At 41.0% G+C, this 10808-nt stretch overlaps 1 protein-coding gene across 2 annotated transcripts in view; it reads left to right on the forward strand.

Annotated features, from left to right (window-relative positions):
* gys2 (glycogen synthase 2) overlaps nt 1-10808 on the forward strand; it is a 44752-nt gene that overhangs the window by 26868 nt on the left and 7076 nt on the right. The window contains exons 9-11 of one of the 2 annotated variants that reach the window (XM_020528862.2): nt 75-134; nt 825-903; nt 1800-1913. In XM_020528862.2, the coding sequence (XP_020384451.1) occupies nt 75-134; nt 825-903; nt 1800-1913 (253 nt within the window). The remainder of the gene's footprint in view (nt 1-74; nt 135-824; nt 904-1799; nt 1914-10808) is intronic. The other variant, XM_048610546.1, reaches the window with a different exon arrangement.

Consider the following 10808-nt stretch of genomic DNA (forward strand, 5'->3'; position numbering starts at 1 on the left):
CTCCATTTTCTTAAGTATCGCTGTAAACTTTGAAGAGTTCAGCTGCAAGACATTTCACTCTTTATTCCCCACAGGGATACTGCACACTTAGTCAAGGAGAAATTTGGGAAGCGACTTTATGAAGCATTATTAAAGTAAGTTATTCAGATACCTTAGCACAAGTTTAAAAAGAACTGCGTGGATGTACTGACGATAAACTGTACTTTTCAATACTCCTGCAATAAGAGGGCTTTTTTTAAATTTAGTACAAACAACCAGAGTAAAGTGGGAAAAGTTGAATTGAACCATCTTTCATCTACACAAACTAGCTCACTTATTGAACACAGCAGGCCAAGCAGCATCAGAGGAGCAGGAAAGCTGATGTTTCGGGTCTGGACCCTTCTTCAGAAAGATCCTATATAGTGTGATTGGTAGGATCTCTACCTCTAGGTCAGTAGGTCTTGGTTTAAATCCCATGCCAGGGCTTGTTGGCAGTGGGGTAACGTGGCCACGAGGTTGATGGGTTTTTTTCTCCAACGTGAAGTTCTTCCAATATTCCTGATGGCAGATAGTAAGAGTGCAAGAGTTTCCTGGTCAGCCGTCCTGCAGAATACAATGGCAAACCACTGCAATATTTTACCTGGTATGTGTGGACCAGTCTCATGGAAATCCATGGCCAAACCTGTGGAAGGTTAAGCTTAATACATGGACCCGATGGGTCAATTGGCTGCCTCCTGTGCTGTGAATTGGGTAACTTTGTACTAAATTACATCAACCACCCAAAAATTTATCAACTCCATTTGTCTTGATTCAGTATACTTGCTAATTATTCTGTATATTTACAGAGGAGAGACCCCAGATATGAACAAGTTCTTTGATCGGGATGATTTGACCATAATGAAAAGAGCCATCTATGCAACTCAGGTATACTCAGGAATGGAATAATCTTTTCACCCAGTATGTAGCTGTAAAATAATTCATTAACTCAAGCATTTGGAACATTATTGATTCATGAAAGCCGTTGTATAAACGTTTTTATAAATTTGAAATTCCATAGGAAGTGTCTTCGTCAAATTTTTGAGACCTATTGTGTGAAAATTCTCTGTGCACAGAAAGTACAGTATGGATGGTGTTTGACAATAATTTTAGATCCAGCAGTTTTGAATTACACATGCATTTGTTGCTTTTTAATGTTTCAAAGTTGCAGCTCCAAAATTTCTTCTTTTTCACATATTAGTTAGCCCTAAGCTTCAATGCTAGTATTCAATATGGGAAGTGTATTGCATAGGGTTGGATATTGGCCATTCACCCCTTAACCCAGTTCCAGCACTTAGGGCATTTCATGATCTAACTATCTACCGACTTCTTTAATCCATATGTCCAAAATAAAACAGAAGTCTGTTGACTTGTCCGTGTTGGGACAGGACATTTTCCAAAAGGGGAGAAATAAAATGCATAGATTGTTCTGCATCACTTCTTAGATTTAGTTCAAATATTTGAATCTATTTCCAATACAAACCAGCAGTAATGCTGTTTAGAAGAAATTTGATGCTAATGATTTGGAATTAATGCCTCACTATATTTACGTTCTGATTCAACTGAAAGCTCCCTTTTTGAGGTGTGATTGTCCTCAAACAACTATTAAATTATTTTATTGGGCATGTAACGATACTTGACGGGACTTGAACCCCAAATCTTCTGGCCCGTAGCTGGGGACGTTACTAAACTGCCACAAGATCCCACTTCGCAGTATTGAGCCATTGTTTAGCATTTGTTTTTACTCCAGCCACTGACTAGAGCTTTGTTCTAACTGACTTCAGCGCCAAACGCTGCCGCCAGTGACCACACACAACATGCTTGATGACGGTAACGACCCCATCCTCAACACAATCAGGCGAATTGGGCTGTTCAACAATCGGGCAGACAGGGTCAAGGTATGCACTTTACCTTCTGTTCACAGGTGAGAATGCATTGACTACAGACCCAGCCTTGGCGCTTATGTGCCTTGCATTTGTGGTGTTGTGTTTCCTGTTATTTTTATTTTTAAAGAAAGTATCCCCTGCTATTGGATACGGCTAAGGCTATGGTGCACATGGTGAGATCGACTGCTAATATAAATTCATAGACTTTGCAAACAAAAGCAAGTAACTAACATGATGATCTAATGGGGTCACTTGGCTTTCTATAGCTGTCTCTTAGCTCTTGCCCACTAAAGTGGTAAATTTTACGTAAAAGCTTCTATTGTCGTGCAATTCGGGGATTTAAGTGAATCACAAAGCACAGAACAAGAACACCCATTTAAACAAACGTGCCCTTGAATTTTGGAATGGCTTTCCAACGGTCAGTAATGTAGGGGTATCAGGTAGGGAAAAAACATGGTCAGAACCTGCTAGTCAGCAATTTATATTTATGTTTGATTTGTCCCCCACTTCTGTTTAAGTTTGGGGATGTAGGCTGCTAATGGACCCATTCTGTAATCTGCCCTTGCTGACATTGCCTTCCTCATGTGAGACTGAGAGGTGAGGACATCCAAGTATTTCTGATTACACTCTCAAATGGGTGGCTTACTGAACATATGTTTGGTTGTGTTCTGAAAATGCATTTGTAGTTTTAAATCTCGATTTGAAGTGGAGCAGTGAGGGATTGATCTCTTCATTTGCCCCACTGTTCACCAATTACTTGTCTTGGGGGCCCCTCCAAGTTTGATCTTTGCGCCCAGGGCATGTTAGCCGTTAAGTCTTAGTGGTCAGTCTAAGTGTAGTTATCTGTGGTGACCTCTATGAAATGAGGGAGCCTACCAGTGATAGGACCTGCTGAGGTTATGGGGCAGCACGGTGGCTCGGTGGTTAGCACTGCTGTGTCTCTGTGCTGGGGAGCCAGGTTTGATTCCAGCCTCTGGTGACTGTGCAAACTCCACACAGACATCCTCCTCGTATCTGCGTGGTTTTCCTCCAGGTGCTCCGGTTTCCTTCCACAGTCCAAAGTTGTGCAAGTTAGGTGGATTGGCCATGGGAAATGCAGGGGTGTAGGGTAAGGGGTGGGTCTGAGTACGATGCTGTTTGGAGGGTCAGTGTGGACTTGATGAGTTGAATGGCCTGCTTCCATGCTTTAGGGAATCGATGACTCTATGGGAATTGTGAATCACCAGATTTTGTTCCATACAGAATTGCTTTGTTGTACAGGACTTCAATATCCTTAAAAGGAGATAAGTTGAAGCCATTTGTCTCTTGCACAGACTTGGATATGAGGAGTAGACTTGAGGGAAACCAAATTTCTCAGAATGGAAAGTGGGTACTGATTGAAGGACACTGTTGATACGGAGATGCAGCAGGAGCAGTTAACTGTCAATCATAGCTTTCAGACCAGGCAGGAAGATGTGGTCATGGTCCCTTAGAAGTACTACAGAGATTTGGCAATCTCTGTGACTTTTCCTTTCAATGATAAAGGTGCGATTATATGTATGAATTTTTTCTGCCTATATTAAAACTGTTCTGTAACTTCCCTCAGATGCACATGCCTCTTGCTGCAAGCCTGGCTGGTAATCTTAACTTGATTTCTGGTATAATTCTTGGCACAGGTTGACATTGGATCTGTTCTGCTGTTGGACATTTATACATGACCTGGAAGAATTACAAAAGAAGTACCATTAGAATTTGATCAATATAATTAATGCCCAGTGCTGTAAGAATTACACCAGAAACTAACTAAGATTGTCAGCTTTTGAAGCATGATGCATTTGAGTGCAATATTAATACACTGAACCTTGTTTTATGTAAGTAAAATTAAATTGTACGTACCTTGCACCTTTTTCTCACATTGCAGGAAAAGTGGTCATGGAGATTACTAATCTCTGCATTCTGATGGCAACACCATGACCAGAGTTTACCAGCATGGTCTGAGCGTGAAGATTGACAGTTAACTGTTCCTGCTGCATCTCCGGGCCCTCATTAGCACGATCAGTTGGCACCCTCTTCTCATTCTGTATAATTTTGTCCTCTTGACCCCAACCCCCACACCCAAGTCTATTTCTTGAATCCTTATCCTTATCCTTGGTGTTTCCTTTTAAGATTGTTCTACGTTAATCAATATCTATTGCCTATTCTCAATTGGAATACACCTTCATTATTTAATCTAAGAGGGAATAACGGTGGGAAGTTCTGATCTGTGAATATTCAAAATCATTTTGCATCTTGCCTGCACTTGCTGCTGTTCTTCGATAAGACCTTATTGTTTTTCACTTCCTAGATCAAGCAACTTTTAATAATGTATTCCATCAATTGTCTCGGTTACCTTTACTTTAGCCCTGTCCCTGGTATGTCAGTTGTGTTCTAGATGGTATCACACACACTCTTGCCTTTGAATCAGAACGTTGTGGGTTAGGACTCACTCCAGACATTTTGAGTACACAAAGAGGGCAGCACGGTGGCTCAGTGATTAGCACTGCTGTGTTACAGGGACCTGGTTTGATTCCTCCCTCAGGTCTGTGTGGAATTTGCATATTTCTCCTGGTTTCTGTGTGGGTTTCTTCTGGATACTCCAGTTTCCTCCCACAGTCCAAAGATATGCAAGTTAGGTGGATTGGCAATGCTAAAATGTCCTGTTGTGTCCAGGGATGTGCAGGCTAGGTGGATTAGCCATGGGCAACGCAGGGTTACAAGGAAAGGGTGTGGGGGTAGGTGGTCTGGGTGGGATGCTCTTTGGAGAGTTGGTGTGGGCTTGATGGGTTGATTGGCCTGCTTCCACACTGTAGGCATTCTATTTCATCATAAAAATCTAACCTAACTCTCCAGTGCAGTACTGAAAGATCACTGCACTGTCAGTGTATCTATCTTTCTCATGAAATGTTAAAGCAATTTACCTGCCTGCTTGAGTGAACATAGGTTTGTATATGATATGATTTTATTTTTTAAAAATTCCCTCATTTGGCAGTATTTATTTCTCCTGCTGTATCATTACCATGTTAATAACTAAAATAAAGAAAAACTGTGGATGTTGGAAATCTGAAAGTGCTGGGAGAACTCGTCAGGTCTGACAGAAGGGTCACTGCACTTGAAATGTTCACTCTGGAGTTAATGTTTTGAGTCCAATGACCCTTTGGTTCTGACAGATACTGCCAGACCTACCAAGCTTTCCCAGCACTTTGGGATAGTGACAGAAACAAAAACAATGCTGATTGTGAGACCTTGCTGCACACAAATTGGTTGTTGTTTTGTCCTCATTAACATAACTACATTTCAGAAGTAGGATACTAGCTCAAAGTCATAGTCATACAGCATGAAAACGGGCCCTTGGCCTAACTTGTCCATGCTGACCAAGTGTCCTAAACCAAACTAGTCCCATTTGCCTGTGTTACACCCACATCCCTCTAAACCTTTCCTACTCCTGCAGCTATTCAAATGTCCTTTTTAAATGTTGTAATTATAACTGCCTCTACCACTTCCTCCGGTAGCTCATTCCATGCACGTACCACCCACTGTGTGGAAAAAGTTGCCCCTTAAGTCCCTTTTTTTTTAAATCTTTCCCCTCTCACCTTAAATCTATGCCCTTTTGGACTCCCCTACCCTGGGAAAGGACCTTGGCCATTCACCTTTATCTGTGCCCCTCATTATTTTATAAATCTCTATCCGATCACCTCTTAACCTCCTACACTCTAGGGCGTGGAGGGAAAGGTCCTAGTTTCTCTTTATAACTCAAACCTCCCAGTCTTGGTAACATCCTTGTAAATCTTTTTTGCACCCTTTCCAGTTTAATAACATCCTTTTTAATAACAGCAGTACTCCAAATGTGGCCTTAATGTCTTGTAAAACAGTAATATGACCTCCCAACTCCTGCCTTCAAATCGGTCAGAGCATTGAGTACAAGAGTGCCAAATGCTGTCTTCACCACACTGTCTACCTGTGACACCACTCCTCAAGGAACTATGTACCTGAACCCCAAGGTCTGTCTGTTCATCAACACTCCCCAAAGCCCTACCGTTTGACTGTATAAGTCCTGTCCTGGTTTGTCTTACCAAAATGCAACACCCCAGATTTATCTGCATTAAACTCTATCTGCCATCTCTCGGCCCACTGGCCCAGTTGATCAAGATCCTGTTATATTTTTAGATAACCATCTTCACTGAAGAACTATATCAAACTCTTTCTTGAAAAAATTCAATGTTTTGGCCTCAATCGCTAGCTGTGGCAGAGATTTTGGGTGTCCTGAGACCATGAAAGTGAATCTGGAAAGTTTGTTTTTTTTTTAAACATTTCTGAACTTCTTTTTAAAAAAAAAAAAAAAAATAGTGAAGCACTGTTTGCGTAGAAATCGGTTTTGTATACAGCGTCTCTTTTGAGGATTATTTTCTCTTCCAGTTAGTTTCGCATATTTGCCCATGCACTCTGGCCACTTTAAAACCTAAGTTCAGTAGACATAACTCCCTTACATATATGATGCTATTGTGTTCGTAACAATTATTCCCTGATTGGATGATGGGCATGCAGCCACTTCCCAGAACATCATGCCTGGACAGTTTTTCTTTTTTACTCATTCACAAGATGTGGGCACCATTTGGCTGGGCCAGCGTTCATTGTCCATCCCTAATTACCCAGAGGGCAGTTGAGAATCAGCCACATTGCTATAGGTCTGGAGTCACGTGTAGGCCAGACCAAGCAAGGATGGCAGTTTCCTTCCCTAAAGGACATTAGTGAATGAGATGGGTTTTTCCTGACAACCAACCAATGGATCCATCGTAATCGTTAGAATATTAATTCTACATTTTTATTGAATTCAAATTTTAGCATCTGCCACGTTGAGATTTAAATCCAGATCCCCAGAACGTTAGCTGGGTCTCCAGATTGCAGGACTAGAGAATAGTACCATTAGGCTATTGCCAGAGTGAAAGAAGCCAGCATACTTGTAGCTCTTCATTGCCTTTTGCTTTCTAGTCCGTTCTGTTGGAATGTGTGGCAAGTAGAGATCTCTGACCAGAGATTAGGATCACCATCGTCGCAAAGAAGGAATGATTCCAGTAAAGAGATAGTAAGAACTGCCGATGCTGGAGTCAGAGATAACCGTGTGGAGCTGGAGGAACACAGCAGGCCTGGCAGCATCAGAGGAGTAGCAAAGTTGACAGTGAGTCGGGAACCAAGGGTCCCAACCCAAAATGTCGACTTTCCTACTTCTCTGATGCTGCCTAGCCTGCATAATTCCAGTAAAGATGTGGTAGTGTGATAACCCAGTGTTACCACTGAGTGTGACAACGCATGACCTAAGCTTTTCACAGTTTGATTTTGAGATTATGATTTCATTTTCTTTCTGTTTTTATTTATGGAAAGCTGTTGGTCACTGACTTGAGGTTGTGGTGGAGGTGATAGATCTTGAACCACCATAGCATCTGTGCTAGTCAATGTAGTGATATCCCTACAGTAGTTCTATTTTTTTTTTACTTCACATTGGAAGAAGTCCCATTGGAGGGGAGGTGTAACGGAAGTAACTGTTTGAGTGTTGCCATTGTGTGTCAATAAACAGTACAGACCAGAGCCAGAGGGTACTGAATAGTGGAGAGCTTTGATAGTGAGTCCTGTGGCAAAGAACCAACCAAACTCTGCTGCATCATAATATTTTCTGAAGTATTGTGAAAGGAATCTCATTGAATAAAGTTTAGCATTCCAGAATGTTTTCCTTTTGGAAAGTATTAATTACTCTTTGACATCTTTCAAAAAGAAAAATGCAATAGTTAAGCTTTTAAATCTTGATACGTTAAGTGTTATTGTACTTGCATTCAACCATGCATGTTGTTTGCAGTTATTCCCCCATTATTGAATTAATGGATATGATGTTTAAAGCATTATGGTGATTTCTGCTTAGAGTCACACAGCATGGAAACTGACCCTTTTGGCCCAACTAGTCTGTGCCAACCAGGTTTCCCAAACTAAACCAGCCCCATTTGCCTGCGTTCGGCCCATATCCTTCTAAACCTTTCCTCTTGTACCTGTCTAAATGTCTTTTTAAATGATTGTACCTGCATCTACTGCTTCCTCTGGCCATTCATTCTCCATACAAACCACCCTCTGTGTGATAAAGTTGCCCCTTGGGTCCCTTTTTAAATCTTTCTCCTCTCACCTGCTGGCCAGCCAGCGATGTCTATGCCCCCACGAGTGAATGAAAACAAAATTGTCATTCCAAACAAAATAGCCTGATCATACCATCTTTTAATGATCTGCTTTTTATTCTTGTGACTTTAAACAAAAAGATACATTTTTTGATATTGGTAACCAGTAATAGGCAACAAACAAAGGGCAGCACGGTGCTCAGTAGTTAGCACTGCTGCCTCTCAGCACCAGTGACCCGGGTTCAGCTCCATCCTTGAGAGACTGTGCAAACTCCACGCAGTCTCCCCGTGTCTGCGTGGGTGTCTTCCCACAGTCCAAAGATGTGCAGTTTAGGTGGTTTGGCCATGCTCAATTGCCTGTAGACTCCAGGGATGTGTAGATTAGGTGGGTTATAGGGGGACGGGTCTGGGTGGGATGCTCTGAGGGTCAATGTGGACTTGTTGGGCTGAAGGGCCTGTTTCCACACTGTAGGGATTCTGTGAACTCACTGATCAGGACAAGTACCATTAGAATTGGGTCAATATTATGCACTGTCTAATGGTATAAAACTCAGTCTGTAAAGTGCTGAGTGGAGGGAAACAATACATTTGGAAAGCCTGAAGTTGAAACCAAACTAAGTTGATTGGTATCTTTAATGAGATGGATAATAATATTATATAGATCAGTAATTATTTTAATGAAGGTGAACTGTATTATTATAATGGGCACAGATGTCTTCTCACTCATCCAGCCATAGTTCTACAGGGCAGGAGCAATTAAATGTTTTGTGGTCTTTTCATTTTGATTAAATTGTTGCATTCGGGAATAGAAAGTTGCAGCTATCAATCGCATTGTTCCTCCACTGAGTTTCAGGAAATTAGTTGTAATATTTCTGAAAAGCTTAAATAATTTCATGTGAATGTGTGCAATTTACAAAAAAGGGAAAAATTGGCTGTTAATTTAAATTCATTAATATGGATCAGTGCATAGATAAAGAGAAGAACAATGACCAGCTTGTGGTTTAAAAACAAAGAACTCCAGATGTTGAAAGTCAGATAAAAATTACTAGGAAAAAGTCAAAAGTCCAGCACCATCTGTGGGGAGAGAGAAAAACTGAGTTAATGTTTTGGGTTCAGTGACCCTCCTCCAGAAGGACCTATTTGAAGAAGGGTCACTGGACCCAAAATGTTAACTCTGCTTTCTCTCCAAAGATGCTGCCAGAACTGCTGAGTTCTTCCAGCAATGTTATCTGAATTTTCTGGAGTTCTTTGTTTTTTGTTAACAGCGCATTTTGCCTCTTGTCTCCTTACACTGTACTGTCTGACCTTAATTTTTTTGGTTTATTATGAGGCGCCTCATTTGAAGGCCATCCGAAAATCCAGAAAAGAAACATCTTGCACTAGGGTCATGTACGTTCTGTTAACTCCTCCAAGTCCAGGACAGTCAAACAAGGTTTCCCCTTCCTGATGTCATTGTTTTTCATTTCTAGAAGTTCTTCTGTTATCTCTAGTAAAGGTTCCATTATTTTTCCTACAACTTGTTTTAATCTTACTGATCTATAATTCCCCCGCATGATCTGTTGTCTTTTCTTAAATTGATGTCAGCAATCCACCGATCCTATATCTCTGCACTTTTTTCCAATGAATTATTGCATACAGTAGTAATGCCTCTATCTCTTCCCTCAATCATTCTAAAATATATGGATATGATCATCAACCAAGGGCTTTATTCACTGAGTTTATTCAATACATCCTTTTTTTATAAAATTTTAAACACTTATCTAATTGCTAATCTCATCATTCAACATCATGTTGACCTCTTCTGTCTCCCTTGTAAACACTTGAAGTGAAATAATTTATTTAATATTTTTGCCTTTGTTTCCTGTGATTATCATCCTGTTTCTCCCTTTTAATGATCCTATTCTCAAAGCACCTGCCATCTTTTCTATTGATGTGCCTGTAAAATATTTTACTAATTTGTTTCTGTTCCTTGATCATTTCATTTAATAGATCTTCTCTGTCTTCTTCATTTTTTTTTAACTTGTCTTTTTTTTTGTTTTCTTATCATTGTCTCCTCCCTTTCCAAATTCCACTCCAGCTATCAAAGATATCTCTCACCCTGGCACTAGACAGGCAACAAGCCCTTCAGGATTCTTATCCTTGACTACAACAGAAGCTATCTGTTCTCCTCCTAATTATAGACTGTCCTATCAATAACATTTCCGTTTTGCTCTTCTCTCCCTGGACAGTCTGGTGACTGTGGTGCCATAGGGTCAGTGTGGCTGCCCTTCCTACAATCTTTCTCCTTCTCCTGACAAGTACTGAGTGTCTTGTACCTGTTGGCTAGGGTCAGTGTTTGCAGGACAGTCCTTGATCTCTCCTAAATGTAGCCGATCTAACAGGCAGGCATTCCATTTCCCGAGCCTGTGTTTTTTGCCCTGGGGTGTAATTATATTCTGTCAAGATATCCCTCTCTCTGTCAAGATTTGGGCTGTCTGTGCCACTCTGATGTCTGTGTATACAAGCTGCTCCACTATATGTCGGACTAGTGTACTAAATCTTCCTTTTGATTATTTCTGGCTATTTGACTAATTAACTATGGATTTAGTGCAGAGCACATAGTTTCCTGAGATAGTAGGAACTGCAGATGCTGGAGAATCCGAGACAACTATGTGCAGAGCTGGATGAACACAGCAGGCCAAGCAGCATCATAGGAGCAGAAAGGCTGACGTTTCGGGCCTAGACCCTCCATCAGAAA

Source organism: Rhincodon typus, chromosome 22 (genome assembly GCF_021869965.1).
Source record: "Rhincodon typus isolate 14 chromosome 22, sRhiTyp1.1, whole genome shotgun sequence".
Lineage (NCBI taxonomy): Eukaryota > Metazoa > Chordata > Chondrichthyes > Orectolobiformes > Rhincodontidae > Rhincodon > Rhincodon typus.